The following is a 22,407-nucleotide window of genomic DNA, read 5'->3' as shown; positions in this document are numbered from 1 at the left end:
ATTTCTTTGAAGGATTTATGGGACCTTAACTGTCGGATGGAGAGTTTGCTCACGGTTGTAGTGTCTCATAGTGGGCTTCTTGCGTGGCGATTCTTGTATGGCAAATGAGAGGAAGCTCATAGGAATTGAATGGGCTTCCTCTCATTTGCCGCACTGAGAATCGGTAGCACGGCTTTGTAAAAGAGGCCCTGTGTTAGTTTATCTGTAGAAGTTGTAGAAAAATTATCTAATGTGGATACAAATATTCAAACTTTGGATAAACGATGTGTGAATGTAAAGACTCAGGTTGCTACCTTACAGGCTATTTCTCTTTCATCAGCTCTCATTACAACTCTCATTACAGTTTCTACCTCTGCCCAGACTGACTGCTTGGCCCAGACAAGATTCTTGTTTCATGTGATAATTATATACACATTGAATCCCTCATGAAAGAAGTACAAGAACTAAGAGAGGAGGTCACAAGAAGATGATTCATCTGTGACAACCAGAAATTCATCTCAGAGATGCAGGTTGAAATATTGGGGATCTCTAGCAAAGGGAGAGCAGATCTTGTGGTGAAAGAGGACAGATCGACACAGTTCACTAGATCCTGTAAAATCAACCTCCAAACTCCATCTTCCATTGAACTGAAGAATCACTTTGCAGCTTTGGAGGCAGAATAACTGAAAACATCTTGAGAACAGGAGAAAACAACGATCAAAAATCCCAAAGCCGCTGGATTGGTGGCCAGTAAGAAGCGAAAGGTAATGGTGGTTGGTGCTTCTGTTCTGAGGGGTACTGAAGCGCCCACCTGCTGATCAGACATGATGTCCAGGGAGGTGTACTGTCTGCCTGGTGCAAAGATTGAGATGTAGCAGAAAGACGGCCTAGACTCATCACGCCTACTGATCACTATCCTATGCTGCTCATTTATATCGGCACAAATGATACTGCTAGGTATCCTACTGAACATATCAAACGTGACTTCATGGCTCTGGGTCGGAGGGTTAAGCACCTAGGTGTGCAGGCGGTGTCATCAATCGTTCCTGTTGAAGGTAAAGACCGTATTATGGAAGCTCGCATCCTGGAGCTGATTGTGTGGCTCTGTGATTGGTGCCAATGCCAGCACTTCAGTTTCCTAGACCATGGGATGATTTTCCAAGTGCTACTGAGCGGTGATGATGTCCATCTTTCAAGAAAGAATATGTAGTTAATATGCGGCAGAGATTAGAAGAACTTGTGGGCTTTGTCATAGAAAACTTGCAGGCAGCCCAGATTAAGCAAAAGACCTGGTATTTATTTATTTATTTGTAGCATTTGTATCCCACATTTTCCCACCAATTTGCAGGCTCAATGTGGCTTACATTTGCCGTAGTGCCGATTGCCATTTCCGGTTATCAGAGTTACAATGGTATTGCATTAAGGTGCATACATACATGGTAAAGAAGATTACATCAATTATAGAGAAATCTTATCGACATAAGGATGAAAGTGGTATTGCATTAAGGTGCATACAAACATGGTAAAGAAGAATATGTTATGTTGTTGTCTGTAGGTTCCTGAGTAATAGATTGGATTGTATCATATGTTAGGTCATCAATTATAGAGAAATCATTTTCGTCATAGGATTAGAGTGGTAGTGCTTGTTCGTTAATATCAGTGAGGTAGGTCAGTCAAGTGATAAAAGTTCGGTTTTGTCTAGTTCATGATCAGTTTTATTATTTAGTAATTAGGATGGTTGGTTGTGGTATGCCTTTTTGAACAGGTCAGTTTTCAGTAGTCTTTGGAAGATAGTTAGGTCTTGCGTTGCTTTTATGGCCTTCGGTAGTGCGTTCCATAGTTGCGTGCAAATATAGGAGACGCTGGTTGCGTTTGTAGATTTATATTTTAGTTCTTTACAGCTGGGGTAGTGGAGATTAAGGAATGTGCGTGCTGATCTTTTTGCGTTCCTGTTAGGTAGGTCTATAAGGTCTGACATATAGGTCGGGGCTTCCTCGTGTATAATTTTGTGGACCAGGGTGCAAACTTTGAACGCAATTCGTTCTTTTAATGGGAGCCAGTGTAGTTTTTCTCTTAGGGGTCTGGCGCTTTCGTATTTCGCTTTCCCAAATATGAGTCTGGCTGCTGTGTTTTGAGCGGTTTGGAGCTTCTTAATGATTTGTTCTTTGCATCCGGCATAAATGGCATTACAGTAGTTTAGATGGCTTAGCACCATTGATTGTACCAGGCTGCGGAATATTTCCCTTAGGAAGAAAGGTTTGATCCTTTTAAGTTTCCACATTGAGTGGAACATTTTCTTTGCTGTATTTTTCACATGGTCTTCGAGTGTGAGATTTCGGTCAATTGTGACTCCCAGAATTTTCAGGCTGTCACACACCGGGAGGGTGTAATCTGGGGTGTTTATGGTGTTGTGTTTGTTTGTGTTATATTGTGAGGATAGGATGAGACATTGTGTCTTTTCTGCATTTAGCTTTAGTTGGAATGCGTCTGCCCATGAATTCATTATTTGGAGGCTGTGTTTGATTTCATTTGTGATTTCGATTAGATCGTGTTTGAACAGGATGTATATCGTGACATCATCTGCATATATGTACGGGTTAAGTCCTTGGTTGGATAGCGATTTGGCTAAGGGTGTCATCATTAAGTTAAAAAGGGTTGGTGAAGAGTGGTGATCCTTGTGGTACTCCACATTTGGGTTTCCATGGTGTTGACGTTTTTGATTTTGAAATCACTTGATAAGTTCTTGCTGTTAAGAAGCCTTTAAACCATTTTAGTACATTTCCTCTGATCCCGAAGTAGTCTAGGATGTTCGAGAGTTTTTGGTGGCTGACCATGTCGAACGCGCTGGACATGTCGAATTGTAGGAGCAGCACATTGTTTCCGGTTGCAATTAATTGTTTGAATTTGGTTATGAGAGTGGTTATCACTGTTTCAGTGATTGTAAGGCCCGAAATAGAGAGTTTTATGAGGGCCAGCAGGTACTTGTTTTAATCTCTGTTCATCAGATTAAACGTCAGACCAATTTGGTGGGACCTGTTATATCTATGGACTCTCAAGACATAAAGCAGGGTATCTTTCATGTAAGACATAAAGCAGGGTATCTTTCATGTAAATATGTTAAAGGCCTATGCGAATCACATATCTATGGTGCTAGCTGTGTGCAGCCTACCAGAAGAGTGTCAGGTTAGTGAGCCCTTACCTGACATCCTAGCAGAGACCTTACCAGAGGGATTTATACAACAAATTGTAGTAGGAGAGCAATTAACCCCCACCCTGCGACAGCATTTAGAAGCAGTATTGCAAAAGTATGCCGATGTGTTTTCCACCAGGACTTACCCATTTGGCTAACCACAATGTAAACATGGGTGGCCATGACCCGCTGAAGCAGGTCAGGTATATCTGCTGAGGTGGAGAGGCAAATGCAGCAGGAGATTGATGAGATGCTAACCCTAGGTGTTATAAAGAAGTCTCATAATCCCTGGGCTTCTCCTGTAGTTCTTCTTCCCAAGAAAGATAGCACAACCCGCTTCTGTGTGGATTACAGGAGACTTAATGAATGCACTGTATCTGACACCTATCTGATGCCCCAGATGAATGAGTTACTAGACCACTTAGCTGGGGCCCAGTACCTGACTACAATGGACCTTAGCTGAGGGTACTGGCAGATTCACCTAACAGCTGCTGCTCAGGATTGATCAGCATTCATTACCCCATTTGGTCTGTATGAGTTTACTGTGATGTCTTTTGGAGTGAAAAATGTCCCTGGTACATTTTAGTCCTTAGTGAATCATCTGTTGGACTCCAGGAGCATGCAATGTCTTATCTTGATGATATTGCTGTGTACAGTCAGACCTGGGATGACCACCGGATCCATTTGAGTGGAGTACTGGACTGAATCAGGGAGGCCCGCCTGACTATAAAACCCAGCAAATGTCATATGGGGATGGCAGAAGTGCAATATTTAGGGCACAGAGTGGGAGGTGGACAGCTGAAGCCTGAACCAGCTAAGGTTGAAGCTATACAAGACTGGCCCACTCCTCAAACTAAAAAGCAAGTGTTGGTCTTCCTTGCAACAGTGTGGTATTACAGGACATTTGTGCCTCACTACAGCACCATAGCCAAGCCTCTACCTGACCTGACTAAAAAGAGACTACCCCGAGTAGTTACCTGGTTGCCAATGTGAAGTGGCCTTCCAGTCATTAAATATAGCATTAGCTCCTGATCCAGTACTGACTGCACCTGATTACCAATAAAGATTTGTGGCAAAGACTGATGCCTTAGCATATGGCGTTGGGGCTGTACTCAGTCAAGTGAATAGCAGAGGGGAGGAGCATCCCATTGTGTATCTGAGTTGCAAGCTCCTTGACAGAGAGGTAGCTTATACCACTATTGAAAAAGTGTCTGCCCTTAGTGTGGGCCTTCAAAAGTTACAACCATATCTGTATAGGCGAGACTTTACTGTCATCACAGATCACAATCCGTTGGTCTGCCTTAAGGGAGTCTCAGGAGAGAATTGGAAACAACTCCAGTGGAGCATGTCCCTGCAAATGAGTGAATTCCTTCAAAATGGCAGTAAATAAATCCTAATAAATAATAATAAATAAATGTACAACTTCACCATAGAGCACTGGAAAGGCAGTGAACATAATATTGCTGATAGCCTCTCCAGAAAGGAAGAGCCAGAACCACCCTGACACTGGACTATCGAAACCTGATCAGCGGTCTGTGGAGACTGCAGTTCGGGGTCTCTCTTGAGGAGGGAGGTGTGACAGAACAGCGTGTTTTTAAGCCTGTAAATTGTGTTGAATATTTCTTGAAGTGCACTTCTAATTTGGCCAGCAGGTGGTGCATGTTTATGTTTAAAACTGTTACAGAGGAATGGACCGTTCCTTCTTTTAGTTAGCACACAGATAAAGGAAATTCCCATGTAACCAGCTATTTTTGAAACTTGCTGTTCTGGGCTCTGATTGGCCCAGGAGTTCTTTTCATTTAGATTGTACTGGCTTTTGCCCCAGTCTTAGCCAGGAAGAAAAGAGAGAGGGATCTCTTTGCTAGGGCCCTGTAAACAGTTAAATTTTATAACTTGTGAGCAGCTAGATGCCCTGGTCTTCCCAGGTACATTTTAGAAAGTAAACAAATGTTCAGCTAGAGTTTTATAATTGATCCATATTTCAGTTACCTGTTATTGTTTGCTGACTGCACTTTTTATGTTACACTGTTCAATTTTTAAGACAATAAACAATTTTCAGTTTATTGCCTCTTTGTCTGGACTGATAAAGATTCCTGGTGGTTTGTGTGTTGGGTCTGTGAGTGCTTTCTGGGAACAGTGGAACCACAGGGAGTGTGGCCCCAGTAACGTGGAAATCACTAGAGATAATTTGAGAGCGGGAGACTTGCCCAGAGGCGGTGGGACCCAGTCGGTGGGAGGAGGGTGCTAGTGTAGAGCACAAGTGGCAGGTGCAGGCGGACCTGAGCTGTGCTGGGAATAGACCCTTTAAGTGGCCACAAGGTAACCCCAGGCTGGTGGCTAGGTGTTTTGTGACAGCAGGTATGGGGGAGGGGGGTCCTGATGGGAAGTGTGTTCATGGATGATGTATTTTTGAATTTTGTATTAAGTTTGAATCTTGTTAAATACCAATAAATATATTTCAACATAAAGAATAAATATATGAAACACATAGACACACATGGTTTAATGGAACAGGGTCAGTATGGGTTTAGCCAAAGGAAATCTTGCCACACTAGTTTGCTCCATTTCTTTGAAGGCGTGAATACACATGTGAATAGGGGTGAGCCAGTGAAATGGTGTATCTAGATTTTCAGACAGCTTTTGACAAAATTCCTCATGAGAGAGTCCTGAGAAAGTTAAAAAGTCATGGGATGGGAGACAGTGCCCTTTTGTGGAGTAGGAGTTGGTTATGATATGATATGGTCAACAAAGAAAGACCATGATCAAGTATATAATATTACGTTTGTTGTTGAAATCCAAAATATGATTCAAAGTGGAATCCAACTATAAATGTAAAAGAAATAGAAAAATTACAAGTACGATTCTGAAACAGAATAGTCTTTAAATTCTTCTGAAAGGAAAGGTAAGTAGGAGATATCCTCACTGAAATGGGTAAAGAGTTCCAGATCGGAACGGCTTGATATGAAAAAGATGTTTTGTAATGATTTTTGTATTTAATGCCAGAAAATGGTGGAAAACTACTACTACTTAACATTTCTAGAGCGCTACTAGGGTTACGCAGCGCTGTACAATTTAACAAAGAGAGACAGTCCCTTCTCAAAGAGCTTACAATCTAATAGACAAGTGAACGGTCGGTCCGATAGGGGCAGTCAAATTGTGGCAGTCTGGATTCACTGAACGGTAAGGGTTAGGTGCCGAACGCAGCATTGAAGAGGTGGGCTTTAAGCAAAGACTTGAAGACGGGCAGGGAGGGGGCTTGGCGTAAGGGCTCAGGAAGGTTGTTCCAAGCATAGGGTGAGGCGAGGCAGAATGTAAGAGACAGTGGCTGCCTGCTCTAGAGAGAGTGGGGGCCAAAGGAAAAGAGAAAAGTGTGATCAAATACTCAGGACCATTAAATATTTTATAAACCCAACAGGCCAATTTAAAAGAAATACTTGCATCAATAGGAAGCCAGTGAAGCATAATCAAACAAGGAGTGGCATGATCAAATTGTTTCTTTTTAAATATCATCTTAGCAGCAGTATTCTGCAAAAGTTGTAATTTTAAAATTAAATGAATGGATAGAAGACAGTATATACCATTACAATAATCTAAAGATGATAAAACAGACTGCACTAAAACAGAAAAATCCGGTAAAATTACTTCCTTAGGAATGGCATTCTCTTGTCTGCTAAACCATAGGAGTTTGGTTTTGTTCCTATTTAATATGAACCCATGTATAGTATATTGGTCTTCAATTCTACTTATACAAGATGAAACACATGAGAAAATGAATGAAATGTCATCGTTAATCGGTATTAATACAAACCTGTTGTCTGCATATGAAAAAAAAACATAGACCCAATGGTGGAAAAACTATGACAAAATGAATACATAGAAACATTGAACAAGAATGGTGAGAGTGGGGAGCCCTGAGGAATGCCACAAGGTGATCTCCAATCTGATGAAAAAGCATTAGACAGTTTTACCTTGTAAAATCTGAGTCAGAAGTTCTTGCATCCAATTCAAAACCTTAAATACCCAGAGAACTCGGTCTTTATAATAAGATGTTGTGTGATCTACTTTGTCAAATGCAGCTGTGAGATCAAACTGTTAGTAGTATAGATGACTTTTCCTGAGCAAACAGTGCTTTCACTTTATTATTATTATTAGCATTTGTATAGCGCTACCATACGCACGCAGCGCTGAACACCTGACACAGAGAGACAGTCCCTGCTCAAAAGAGCTTACAATCTAAAATAATAGACAAGACAATTAAGGGCGAGGGAAGTACTGCTACAGTTGAATGGAAGGGCCTAAACCCAAACTGTAGGTGATGTAAACAATTAGAATTAGTGAATCAGACAATAACAATGCCATATAGGCCTCTAAGAACTTAGCAAGCAATAGAATATTAGCTACAGGTCAATAATTAGCAGGTTGCCTAACACCCAGCTTAGCACGCTTAAGAACTGGTGTCATGATTATACCACCCACTAAGGATGGAAAAGACCCCATCTGTAGAAAATCATTTTCAAAGGTTACTAGCCATTCAATAATGCACTCTGGGGGATTAGCTGTCAAGTAAGCCAGAGAAATATCCAATAAACAACTGGATTTTAAAAGGTTTTTTTTCAACAAAGAGTTAGCTACAAAGAAGGAGCAAACACCTCGCAATATTCAAATTGTTGAAAAACAATTCATACGCAGAAAAAAAGAGGGTAGGGTTAAATGACCATTTTTCTCAATGGAGGAGGGTGAATAGTGGAGTGCCGCAGGGATCTGTACTGGGACCAGTCTATTTAACATATTTATAAATGATGTGGAAATCAGAACGACAAGTGAGTTGTTTAAATTTGCAGATGACACAAAACTATTCAAAGTTGTCAAAACACATGCAGACTGTGAAATATTGCAGGAACTTTGAAAACTGGGCAGCCAAATGGCAGATGAAATTTAATGTGAACAAATGCAAAATGATTGGGAAGAATAATTTAAATCACAGTTACCAGCTGCTAGGGTCCACCTTAGAAGTCGACACCCAAGAAAAAGATCTAGATGTCATTATATACAATACGCTGAAATCTGCCCAGTGTGTGGCGGCGGCCAAAAAAGAAAACAGATTGCTAGGAATTATTAGGAAAGGGATGGTAATGCCAAAAATATTATAATACCTCTGTATCGCTCCATGGTGCGACCTTACCTTGAGTATTGTGTTCAATTATGGTCACTGTATCTCAAACAAGATGTAGTAGAATTAGAAAAGGTTCAAAGAAGAGCGACGAAAATGATAAAGGGGATGGAAATCCTCTCATGAGGAAAGGCTAAAGAGGTTAGGGCTCTTCATCTTGGAAAAGAGATGGCTGAGGGGAATATAGAGGTCTACAAAATCCTGAGTGGTGTAGAACAGGTAAAAGTGAATTGATTTTTCACTTTTCCAAAAAGTACAAAGACCAGGGGACACTATGAAATTACATGGAAATACTTTTAAAACAAATAGGAAGAAATATTTTTTCACTCAAAGAATAGTTAAGCTATGGAACTCATTGCTGGAGGATGTGGTAACAGCGGTTAGGTATCTGGGTTTAAAAAAGAGTTTTGACAAATTCCTAGAGGAAGAGTCCATAGTCTGCTATGGGGGAAGCCATTGCTTGCCCTGGGATTGGTAGCATAGAATGTTGCTACTATTTGTGTTTTTGCCAGTGACCTGGATTGGCCATTCTTGGAAGCAGGATACTGGGCTAGATGGACCATTGGTCTGACCTAGTATGGCTATTCTTATTTTCTTAAGCCTTACTTCAGTAATTGGAAAGGTAATGGAGGTGCTGCTCAAGGAAAAGATAGTGAATTTCCTGTAATCCAATGTGTTACAGGATCTGAGGCAACATATTTTTACCAGGAAAAGTGTGTCAAACAAATCTGATTTCATAAGTACATAAGTAATGCCACACTGGGAAAAGACCAAGGGTCCATCGAGCCCAGCATCCTGTCCACGACAGCGGCCAATCCAGGCCAAGGGCACCTGGCGAGCTTCCCAAACATAAAAACATTTTATACATGTTATTCCTGGAATTATGGATTTTTCCCAAGTCCATTTAGTAGCAGCTTATGGACTTTGTTCTTTAGGAAACCGTCTAACCCCATTTTAAACTCTGCTAAGCTAACCGCCTTCACCACATAAGTACATAAGTAATGCCACACTGGGAAAAGACTAAGGGTCCATCGAGCCCAGAATCCTGTCCACGACAGCGGCCAATCCAGGCCAAGGGCACCTGGCAAGCTTCCCAAACGTACAAACATTCTATACATGTTATTCCCGGAATTGTGGATTTTTCCCCAAGTCCATTTAGTAGCGGTTTATGGACTTGTCCTTTAGGAAACCGTCTAACCCCTTTTTAAACTCTGCCAAGCTAACCGCCTTCACCACGTTCTCTGGTAACGAATTCCAGAGTTTAATTATGCGTTGGGTGAAGAAATTTTTCTCCGATTTGTTTTAAATTTACTACACTGTAGTTTCATCGCATGCCCCCTAGTCCTAGTATTTTCAGAAAGTGTGAACAGATGCTTCATATCCACCTGTTCCACTCCACTCATTATTTTATATACCTCTATAATGTCTCTCCTCAGCCATCTCTTCTCCAAGCTGAATAGCCCTAGCCTCCTTAATCTTTCTTCATAGGGAAGTCGTCCCATCCCCGCTATCATTTTAGTCGCCCTTCTCTGCAACTTTTCCAATTCTACTATATCTTTCTTGAGATGCGGCGACCAGAATTGAACACAATACTCAAGGTGCGGTCGCACCATGGAGCGATACAACGGCATTATAACATCCTCACACCTGTTTTCCATACCTTTCCTAATAATACCCAACATTCTATTCGCTTTCCTAGCCGCAGCAGCACACTGAGCAGAAGGTTTCAGTGTAGTATCGAAGATGACACCCAGATCCCTTTCTTGGTCCATATCTCCTAATGTGGAACCTTGCATGACGTAGCTATAATTCGGGTTCTTTTTTCCCACATGCATCACCTTGCACTTGCTCACATTAAACGTCATCTGCCATTTAGCCGCCCAGTCTCGTAAGGTCCTTCTGTAATTTTTCACAATCCTGTTGCGAGTTAACGACTTTGAATAACGTTGTGTCATCAGCAAATTTAATTACCTTGCTAGTTACTACCATCTCTAAATCATTTATAAATATATTAAAAAGCAGCGGTCCTAGCACAGACCCCTGAGGAAACCCCACTAACTACCCTTCTCCATTGTGAATACTGTCCATTTAACCCCACTCTCTGTTTTCTATCCTTCAACCAGCTTTTAATCCACAATAGGACTTTTCCTCCTATCCCATGACCCTCCAATTTCCCCTGTAGCCTTTCATGAGGTACCTTGTCAAACGCCTTTTGAAAATCCAGATACACAGTCAAAGAAATCCAGATTTCTTTGACTGTGTGACCAAAGAATTGGATAGTGTACACACACTAGATGTAATCTACTTGAATTTCAGCAAGGCCTTTGATACAGTTCCTCATAAGTCATGAATAAACTCTTCGAGCTAAAGTTAGGACACACAGTGGTGAACCGGATTGGAAATTGGTTTACTGATAGATGGCAGAGAGTAGTGGTAAATGAAATTTACTCAGAGGATAGAAAAGTAAATAGCGGAAGGCCTCATGGATCAGTATTGGGGCCCATTCTATTCAGCATATATGTGAGCAACATTGCTGAAGGGTTAGAAGGATAAGTTTGCCTTTTTGCGGATGACAAACACCAACACAAAGCAGAGGTAGTTCAGAGAAAGAGCAGACTCTAGTCTTTCCACGAATCAATTTATTGATCATTGACCCGACTTTGCCAAGTTTCTGCACATGCCTTTGTCAGGTGTCTGTAAATCCATTTAAAAATACAAATATAATTAAAATATATAAATATGCCAACAATAAATTACAGATAAAACATGTATAGGTATAAAGCAATATTAAAAAAAAAATCGGTCAAAAAATCATCATCATCAATACTTTACCAAAGATTCTTCTTCATACAAAAGCAAGTGGGTCAAAATAAAGTGCATTCTATAAATATAAGAAATAAATAACGAATAATATTAAAACCAAACAGGAATAATACAGGCATTCATACCATGGTTTAAAAAACAAAAAATTACCCTTTTGGAAACCAAATAGAGTACATCATATTTTTAAAAAACCTAAAGAAATAGCATTAATAGTAAAAACAAGCCAAATAGGAAGAATACAAGCAGACATTCCATTACCTTAAAAAATGAAATATTTCAAATATATGCAAACTAATAAAAATAAGTCTATGAACCTAAGTCTACCATATAATAAAGCAATATACCAATACACTGATAAGATAAAACATTTAAAACATAAATAAAAAAAATATATAGATGCCATCCTAAAAGCTCTCTGTGATTTATTGCACTACTGCAGTCACTGTGTATTAGGAATATTGATTTTTGATTCATGACAGATACACCATATTATTCTTTTCCCTGCATTTTTGAAGCTTGTCAGATCGAAGATAAAATTAACTGAGGGTGACACCAAGATTTGCAACAGAGTAGACACCCTGGAGAGAGTAGACAACATGAGAAGGGATCTCCAAAAATTAGAAGGATGTTCTAATGTTTGGCAGTTAAAATTTAATGCGAAGAAATGCAAAGTGATGCACTTGGGGTGCAGAAATCCCAAAGAGCATTATGTTCTAGGGGGAGAGAGTTTGACACGTGTGGATTAGCAGAGAGACCTTGGGGTTATAGTGTCTGAGGATGTCAAGGTGGTGAAACAATGTGCCAAGACAGTGGCCGTTGCCAGTTGAATGCTACTGTACCTAGAGAGAGGCATAACTAGCAGAAAAAAGAAGCTGTTGATGCCACTGTACAAGTCCTTGGCAAGGCTCCACTTGGAGTATTGTGTCCATTTTTGGAGGCCGTATCTCTTCAAGACATAAAAAGACTTGATCTGGTCCAGAGGAAGACAACAGAAATAGTACAAATTTGTGCCAAAAGACTTATGAGAAGAGACTACAAGACCTGAATATGTATACGCTAGAAGAAAGGAGAGAGAGAGAGGAGATATGATACAGACATTCAAGTACTTGAAAGCTTCCAAACCTCTTTTAGCGACATAGGGGTGGTAGAATTAGAGGACATGAACTGAGGTTGCAGGGCAGTAGACTTAGGTGTAATGTCAAGAAATACTTTTTCATAGAGAGTGTACTGGATGCCTGAAATGCCCTTCCAGGAGAGGTGGTGGATTCAAAAATGGTGAGATAAGCATAGTGGATGCCTAAATAGAAAGAGGAGGGAAACGCAGCATGGCTGTTGAGGTCTTATGTTAGACAACAGAGTTCTGTAGCCTGCGTCCAGCAAATGGCAAAAGACAGAGGAAGATTCAGCCTCTCTAGTATTATATATCACTTTATTATCATAATCTGTGAGTGAGGGTGCTGTACAACTCAAGGGGGAGGGGAAGACACCTTAAATATCAAGTTAAATATGTTAGCAATACTCAATCATATTTAACTGCATATATGTGATTGGCATGATGGCAAATTGCTAGCAGTGTTTAAGCATGAATAACAAAAATCTGTACATAGAGGTGGGTGTGGCTCTGGCCGCCCTGTTGGAACTGGATCAGGGCTAGTTTAAGGCTAACTGATGCCCTAAGCACTGCCCAACAAGTGTGCCCCTTAGCCCTTCCATTGCTTAACTGACAGGACATTAAGACTTGGTAAGTGCTGAGAGTTATTGTATGAAACAAAACATCATATGCATTTATAATGATTAAAAAAAACACAGAAATTCATGTTGGATATTGGGTGTGGCAGATGGCAGTGAAAGAGTTAAGGGTATGATAGCTAGGAAGAAAAATCTGTGGTGCTTCCCTTCCCTTGGTGCCCTAAGCACATGCCTTTTGTGCTTAATAGGGCTGGACAGGATGGACCTTGCAGGTCTTTTTCTGTCATCATTTACTGTGTTACATCCTGTTCACCTGCTCCACAGGATCTTCAAGGGACATTTTTCAAATAATTCACATGTTGTAAATCTGTGTACAGTATATGCAAAGGGAGGGATAGGCAGCAGGGACATATAGCAGGGGAGCAATAGGGAGTGAGTGGTAAAGAGGTGGAACAAGATTATTAGAAGCACTATTCATATCCTGTTTACTGCAGATACCTGTTGACCTGCTTAGAGGCTCATAGTGCTGTTGAGAGTTGGTGTGTAGAAGTGGGAGTAAACAGTGAAGAGCATTGGGAAGTGGTCAGCAGCAGCAGCATCTAGCCCTTATTTATCACAGCTCTTTATTGACCCACTCAGGGACCGCAGAGCACTCTGCAGACTTTGGAGAAGTATTATCCTCCGCAATGAAGCCACAATGAAGAGGCACTCCTCTGAGCTTGGTGTGAAGGGTGAGTATGAGAAGAGAACTGTAGTAATATATTGATACTGCATGCTCTTTCTTTTCTGTTATTAGAGGAAGGTTTCTAAAATTTGTGTCCCTTGCAGAATCCAGCAAGTTTTGTTTGTTTGTTACATTACATTATGTGAGTGTTCTTCAGTGCAAGGCTTGGGGTCAATTACATCCTCTGGATACCTCTGGGGTGACCCTCATCATTCTTACAGCTTTTTTGTGCTACACTCTGCCTCTCTGTCCAAGCTCACAACAGAAAGGGGTAAGTGGAAGAGCCACATGCTTGAAGGGCAAAGCATTTCTCAATAATGTATTTGGAAATGTCCGCCTTCTTGAGGATACACCGAATAAAAAGTTTGAAGGTGGGTGTGGATGTCATTGACATACACTGGTTAACAGTGTTGTTGCCCTACATGGGAAGATATTTGGTGGCTCTCCTACATCTTATTTGGATCCAAAATTGCTCTGAAGACCACTTCTTTTATTTAGTACTTATATAGCCAAGCCAGTTTAGAAATTAATCAAATACACAAAAATACAATAAAGTACAATCATTACATTAATAATCTAAAAACAGATTAAATACAATTATCTGTTTTGGACCATTGATCATTAAGCAATAAAAGGGGCATGGGGTAGACAAGGCCATAGCCTCTCCTACTTGGTAAATTGTTTTGAATATTGAGGCCCAAATTATTATCAGGTTTCCAGTTTTAAAAGAACCTCCGAGGTAGAGATTCTGCATGTAACTGTCACTCTGGTTCTCAGTATCATTTCTCAGTGCATCCATGGCTGTTAAACATATAATTCCTGTTGCAGGGTTTGATTTAGAAGTAACAATCGTAGATACGTTGACAAATTTTATAGAGGAATAGAACCAGATACATGCCTAAATCCTTTTGCCTGGTTTGATGCAGAGGTAACTGTGGCTATTTCCTCTTAGATTACTTTCTATTCTGTGAGATCCTAATGCAACGGCCAATCAGAATGGGGACCCTCCAGCTCTCCAACATCCTGACACGAGAGGAGACAGCTTACATGCAGGACATGGCCAAAGGCCACTTCAATCAGATAATGCAAGTTCTGAAGGATCTGCCACGTCCCATGCTTCTCGTTTTCCGTAATATCAACACTGTAAGAAGTATCAACATTGCTCTTGGGGCTCCCGTGGACAGATATTTTCTCATGGCAAAGAGGTGAGCTGTTGGGACCTCATCATTCTTGGTTTGCCCTCTGTGTGGTACTGAGATAACAACTCTAGCTATGATTGGATGCTGAATATTGTTGATTGAAACATTCCCCTGTAGTTTGATGCTTTTAGTGAGGAAGTAATCTGTTTGTGATTGTCTACTAGCTATTATTAGTATGACATTAAATCCTTTTGTGATTGGGTTTTCAGTGCCAGTAGTTCAGTGCTAAGTATTGATGAGGTGGAAATTTCTCCTCTGATAAGGTGGTTGGGTATTGGCGAAGTGATGGATTCCCCTGACAGTTGGGTACTGAATATCATAGTAATATAATAAATTATGACAGATAAAGACCAACATGACACTCAGAGTAACAGTGTAGTTGGATTTTAACATTTGCCACTTCCTCTCAGCTATAAAAATCAAATAAAATATACAAATTAATTACAAATGTATAGGTAAAACCAAAATCAGCTGAAAGTACAGTAACACCTTTGGGTAAACACTAACGTATCAGTCCACCATTGCTCCTTATAATTTAATGTTCAGTGACAATCCCCTTGAGATTCGAGCACATGATCTATCACTGTTCACTTAATGTCGGTGATCCCATGGTGGAATAGCAACCAATGATCTACTAAAGGGACTGCGCAGTTCCCTGTGGCAGTTCTACTTTTATGTTCAGTTAATCGTAATTTCATGTTTCTGCTGATACGTCCAATATGTATCAATTGGCACGAGCAAATAATGACTATAAATGACAAAATTTGTTTTGCAATCAGTTTGACACTATAGTAGTCTGGAGCGATAGCTCATGGCTGATCTTCAAGTTGGTGCGAGGTTTGCTTTTTCTGTAGTGAGAACTGGCATATATGCTGAGGTTCTACAACGTTTGTTTACATATAGACTCCACAGACACCAAACAGATTTCATTATGAACATTTTAAGACTCCTGAAGCAGGCCTAATAGGCTGTAACAAGGCCTGTGTCAAGTCTTGGATATTAATAAATATTTGTAACTTTTTAACATCATCTGGTTATTTTAGTCACATTCGCTGTGTTTGTGGTAGTCAAGAAATATTAGAGGTCATGAAAAACAGCACGAATGGATTTTTGGCACAGAGAAGCTAGGTCCATCGATTTTTGACATTGGAGGCATTAATCCCAGTGACACCCAGAGCTGCATCAAACACTGAGGACGCATCAACATTGAGGAGGTCGCCACCTGCCTCAACATTGGTAACAACCATCAGGATTGGGCATCCTCCAGTCCTACCCCAGGACAATGGAAGTATTCAACTTTGCCCTTGTCAACTCCAAGAGACCCTGATGCCATTCATCAGGTGGAGGAGAAAAAGCATCAATATTGTCCCCTTCGAAGAATGGCATCAAGAGCACTGGAGCATTAAGGTCATTAATACCTAAGAAGCACCCATGCTATGAGGGCTGCTATCCCTCCAAGGACTTGGAGCAGGCTGCTAGCCTCCATTGAGCAGGGACCAGGGCATCGATTTTGGCCATGATGTCTTTGAGGAATGTGACTGGACCAGCTCAACCCCAGCCTTTATTGATGGCTCCCCTCAAGGAATGGAGTAAGGCCATACTTTAGGAGATGGGGATGCCTCTTAGCTTGAGTCAATGCTGTGGCATTGAGGGCATCAACGAATGACCTGTGAGTGCCATTCCTATTTTGGATGCCCATGCCCTACCTGCTGTATAGTGATTGATGCCAGTGAGTTGCAGGTCATCAAAGCTAGTACACATTGAGATAGTGTTGCTGTTTAGTCCCTCAGGGCACCATTCTTTTGCATCCCTGCCCAAGGCCCAACCAAAAGGTCAGTAGAGCAAGGCAGTCACAGACTCAGATACCCAGGAAGAACTTTTCCTATGAGTCTGATGTGGACCACTCCTGGGAATCCAAGGAACCAGAGATCCTCTTGGAGGAGAGGTCCCTTGGTATTCCATCAAACTCCTCCCCTCCACATGAAAGGAAGAAGTTCCCTCCTGAGGAGCTCTCCTTTTCTGATTTTGGTTGGGAGATGAAGACAGTGCCGGGCAGCTTTTACGGTCTGTGTCCTGCAAATGACAAGATGGATTCAGATTGTTGGGTCCTCGAGGCAGAACCAGAATTCATGAGCCCTTGGGCCACTGCCGAGGAGCAGCAGCGGCAGGCAAGACCACCCTGGAACTGGATACCCAGAAGAGCAGGACTGGAACTCTGGACTGGAGTAGTAACAAGGCAGGCAACTAGAACAGGCAGAACAGGAACAGCTTCACCTGCGCTTGGCCACCGTTCCTCCGGAGTTGAGCTCCGGAGTGCGGGTGGCCGGCAGGACTTGCAGGATAAGGCAGGAACTGAAGATCCAGAGGACCCACCCTGGGTCTGGGATACACGAGGGAGGCTGGGCACGGAACTGGACTGTGACTGAAAGCTGCACGCAGCCACTAAGCCAGAAACACAAGACAGACTAAGGAGACACGATGTACACAAAGGCTAGGCAGAACGGGGTTCAGGATATACACTCAGGATATACACACTAGCTAGGCAGAGACAGGATTCAGGATATACAAGCAAGCTTGGCAGAAACAGGACTCAGGGTAAACAAGCAAGCTTGGCAGAAATAGGACTCAGGATATACAAGTAAGCTTGGCAGAAACAGGACTCTGGATATAAACATAAGCTGGGCAGAAGCAGGGGTCAGGACCTACATACAAGCTTGGCTGAAGCGGGGTTCAGGATATGCAGACAAGCTTGGCAAAAGCACACAGAGAGTATCAGGGTTCAGACTATAGTCAGAGATAGGCAGCAGGCAGAGAATATCCAGGTTAAGGCTGTAGTCAGAGACAGGCAGCAAGCAGAGAATATCAGGTTGCAGGCAATAGTCAGAGACAGGCAGCAGAATACACCAGGGATAACAGAGTCAGGACTGAAGCTTCAGCAGCTCCAAACACAGACAGAGAAAATGGCTGAAGCTTCAGACTCCAAACACAGAGCAAGGCAAAAGAAGGATTAGCAGTCCACAGACAGAAAACAGAAGGGCAAAAGCCCACTCGGAAGGACTAGCAGTCCACAGAGACACATAGCAGATGGGCAAGAGCCCCAGAGAAAGGCTAAGTAGCAGCGCAGCAGTGCACTCACTAACCTGTCAACCTTTTGGCATAACACAATGCAAAGGCTCTGAATACAAACACAGCACTTCCTTATGAAGGCTCACACTGATGATGTCACCTACTGCAGGACAGGAGCAGGGAACACACTCGCACCAAGGAGAGGCTTGGAACACATAGGAAGTGAACACACAGGAAGGACAAGCAGGAGCCATCTTGGAAACTGGAACAGAACCAGCGGGAGCCATCTTAGATGCTGGCTCCTCTGAGAGGCATAGCCCACACAGGTGAGGTCTAGTGAAGCAATCAGCATACAGAGACAAGACTAACACAGAAACAGACAGAAGCCAGCATAGATGCTGACCCCCAGAAATAAGGTAAGTCTGAGGGTGATCACGACCACAGACGTGACACAGATAGGCTTTGATGGCAACTCCAATATTTAGAACAAAAGGACAGAAACGGGCGGACTTCTACGGTCTATGTCCCAGAGAAAGACCATGATCAAGTATATAAAATTATATTTATTGTTGAATTAATCTTGACTTGAGAATGACTATGACTGTAGGGCAGACTGGATAGACCATTCAGGTCTTTATCTGCCGTCACTTATGTGTTACTATGTTAGATATTTAAGTCTCTCCCATTTGATTTGGAGACCAAGGATGAGCTCAGGGCTGAGATGTTGAACATTCTCGATTTTTGTGTCTCTCCCCCCCCCCCCCCCCCCCAAGGAAGCTGTGATGGTGCCTATGCACAGAATCCTTAGGAATGTACAGATGAAGCAGTGGGAGACACTCCCCCCCCCCCCCCCCATAGCCTATAAGGCCAATTCTATCAGGCTCATTTTCAAAGCACTTAGCCTTCCAAAGTTCCATAGGTTTCTATGGAACTTTGGAAGGCTAAGTGCTTTGAAAATGTGCCTCTATGTATATAATCCAAAAGGCTCCCAGATTTGAGAAGTTTCAGCTGCCTCACCATTCAGTGGTGGCTTAATCTGATCTCAAAAGAGCCAAGAATTCAAAGACTCACTCGGTCCTCATGAGACCTTGAAGTCTTTTGGGAGAAAATGTTTTCAGAATGCTATGCTTGCCTCCCACATACATTCTTATCAGCTCCGCATGAACTTGAAGAATTTAGCAGTGTTGTGGAGTTTGCAGACACTCTGCCCCCGAGAAGGCTGCAAAGCTCCCCTAGCTAGTAGTCGAGCAACAGGAGTGTAGAAAGCACATGGCCTGGACAACCTATGATGCTTTTGATATGAGTCCAGGGCCTCTGCCATGGATATTGGGATGTGTAGACTCGCCTAGCTGTGTGCCTCAGATCTGAAATCTGCAGTTCAGGAGAAGCTGGTGGACGTTCCTTGTGTGGGGCAAATACAGATTCCTTCACCCCAGTTTAGGAGAGGTAATTAGGGAACATAAATTATTAGTATAAGGTATGATTTATTCACCTTGAAATGTATGGAAATGGTATGCTCCTTTCAAGTCTGTAAGCCCAAAATATACTAACAAGTACTGACACAGTAACCAAAGATATTATAAAAATAGATAGCTATTTATTAACATAGCAGCAAGAACATAATGAAAGTGCAAGAGTAATGACAAAGATGGTCTTACCTTGGAGATATATAGCTCAGAGCAAACACACATAAACCCCTAAGGTAGGCTTCTAGTATGGCCACTTATCTTACCCAGTAGCACTAAACAGCAATTACATGGCAGTTATACAACCTGAATGTAGATGGCACAAGATGACCAGCAGGTGGCAGAGTGTTCCTCAGATGAATCGGGCAGGCAGAGCTTGAGCCATGGTTCCATAAATAATATGCAGGTGGTGTTCCAACCACTGCGTCAGACTGGCAAGGGAAATTCCAACAGTCCACTGGTCTGTCTCAATGCCTGTAGTCTCTTGTGATGCCATATATGAAATAGTATACAGCTGCCATATATATAGTGCTGTATGTAAGGCCTTTTGCTCCCACAGATACTGGGGAGATAATCTTTCTGGTGACAAGGTGGAGTAGGTTACTGAACTTATTACGAAGCACTCTGACAACATTAAGTCACTATCCTGGCCTGCTTCTGGCTGAGCCTCCTCATCCAGGAGGTACTCAGGTGAAGGTCAATGGAGTGCTTACTACTCTCAAAGGCATAGGTTTCGTCCCCCCTCCTGACCACCCTAGAATACCCAGAACTCTTGCTCCCGCCCAAGGCAGCAGAGGGCTCAAAAGCCCCAGCTGGCTCCCCAGTCAAAGCAAGGGATGATCTTTTTTACTGGCTCCAGAAGAACATAGCCGCAGTAACTGTGGCCTTCCCAGACGACCTACTGGTAGGAGGCAAACTAAATTTTTTCCAAGCAAGGCGGCCTCTCTTAATCTCAGACCAGTGGCTTCTCAAAATAGGCCTGGCAGGCTACACCCTACAATTTGAATCAATGCCACCAAATTGCCCACCAAGAGCATCAAAATTAAGCTCTCAGTACCAGGAATTGCTTACAAGGGAAATATCCTCCCTTTTACAGGTCAAAGTGGTTGAACCCATTACACCAGGGGAAAAAGGGAAGGGAATTTATTCCAAGTATTTCCTAGTCCCAGAGAAAATAGGAGTATTCCATCCCATCGTAGACCTAAGGGTCCTGATCAAATATCTAGCAAAACAAAAGTTCAAGATAGTTTCCCTGGGCACCCTACTTCCCATGATTCAGGAACAAGATTGGTTATGCTCTCTGGACATAAAGGACACCTATACCCCACCAGAAGTGTAGCCAGGTTGAAGGCGCAGGGGGAGTGAAGAGCAGACTGCCGCCAGCGCGTATTTTAAACACATCAGATTGCTTCAAAAATAGGCACTGGTGCCAATGCTGTCGGAAGTCTGTTTGGGGGAGTGGCCATTCCTCTGGTGACCCATCTAGCTACGCCTCTGCACCCCACATATAAGTCACGGGAAGTATCTGAGATTTTGAGTAGGAAAACAAAACTTCCAGTACTGTGTCCTGCTGTTTGGCCTTGCATCAGCTCCCAGGGTCTTCATGAAATATTCAGCAGTAGTTGCAGTGGTCACTGTGCAGACTGGGAGTGCATGTTTTGTCGTACCTGGATGACTGGCTGATCAAGAGCACATCCAAGGAAGCGGTGCAAGAATCCATGCGCAAAAATAGTCAGGTACTAAAGCTGCTACTATTATTATTTGTTACATTTGTATCCTAAGTGCCATCTAGAACCAGCCCAAGAAAAGGGAATTCATTGAATTCCTGCTAGACATTGCTCAGGTCAGAGCTTTTCTCCCAGATTTCCACAGGATCAATCGCTGCTCCTAGGACCTGCACAAAGGAAGGTTGGTCCACCAGAATATAATTGATACAGGAAAAAGTGCTGTGAGCATGCACTAATCACACTGTGTTGGGCATAGCACATGCCAAGAGTCAATGAGATCTAGTACGTTGGCAATGTAATGTAAGCCTTTAGTAGTACACATAGAGGGGCATTTTTGAAACGATGTCCATCTCGTATATATTTTCCAACAGCAAATATGTCAGGATTTCCTGATCGAAAATATATGAGTGTTGATTTGTCCAGCATGAACAGACATTTTACAAACCGGAATGTCCAACATATGAACAATTTAAAAAGAAAAAAAAGCAGGAACACAGATGTCTATCTGGCAGCATTCTTAGAAGAATGGCCACACAGCAGAGGAGTAGCCTAGTGTTAGTGCAGTAGACTTTTAAACCAAGGGACCCAGGTTCAAATTCCACTTTTAACACTTATTTTATAATTGTGAGCCCTCTAGGAACAGAAAAATACCCTACTGTACCTGAATGTGCGCTACTTCAATAGCTTTCAGTCCTCTGAGACCATCTTCTGCCATTCCCTCACAGGTTCTCTAAATTCCACATCCATTTTGCATACGTACTCAGTTTGTTGCATGACTCCCAGTTGCATAAAGATTTTTACAAATTTCAAATCAAGAGATTTAACCACTGCTTGCATCAAATCAGTAACCAAGACCTAAGTATGCCAGAGGCAGCAGCTTCTGCCATGTTGTCATCGTGCGGTTTGCTTTTGTCCTTATCTTTTCTTGGCTGTTTAGGTGACATTTCTGCAGAGATGTTTGTCACAAACTTGTCCATGCCTTAGTTAGCACTAAAGATGAAGTAAGATAAGTAGATTTCTGATAATTGTGCTGAGAGAAAGAGGCTGATCACATAAACCGGCCAACAAACTTTTATTTTCTGGTACACTGCTATAATAATCTTGACCACTTGAGAGGTTAACTCAACCCCCTGCTATGCAGCATCTTGTCTCTGTCTCCCTCTCCCTTCAGCTATCAAGGATGACGTCTTTCTTACCCTCCCCCCCCATCTCCAGCATCACCCTTTTGACTCTCTTCCACCCCACTGCAATTCAGAATCACCCCTTTCTCTTTCTGTCTTCCTCCCATCAGTCAGCTTCACTCTGTCATCCAGCATTGTCCTCTCTCTGTTCCCCCTCGCCAACCAACATTTATTCTATTCCCCCCCCCCCCCC

The 22,407-nt window shown here is 42.3% G+C and overlaps 1 protein-coding gene across 1 annotated transcript in view; it reads left to right on the top strand.

The window, feature by feature from the left end:
• Positions 1–22,407, top strand: part of ADCK5 (aarF domain containing kinase 5) — a 186,032-nt gene that overhangs the window by 152,741 nt on the left and 10,884 nt on the right. Inside the window, exons 12-13 of the mRNA XM_030220653.1 lie at positions 13,491–13,582; positions 14,528–14,780. Coding sequence (XP_030076513.1) covers positions 13,491–13,582; positions 14,528–14,780 — 345 coding nt within the window. The remainder of the gene's footprint in view (positions 1–13,490; positions 13,583–14,527; positions 14,781–22,407) is intronic.

The sequence above is a fragment of the Microcaecilia unicolor genome, chromosome 1 (genome assembly GCF_901765095.1).
Source record: "Microcaecilia unicolor chromosome 1, aMicUni1.1, whole genome shotgun sequence".
In the NCBI taxonomy this organism is placed as follows: Eukaryota; Metazoa; Chordata; class Amphibia; order Gymnophiona; family Siphonopidae; genus Microcaecilia; species Microcaecilia unicolor.
This window is presented reverse-complemented; position numbering and strand designations above follow the sequence as displayed.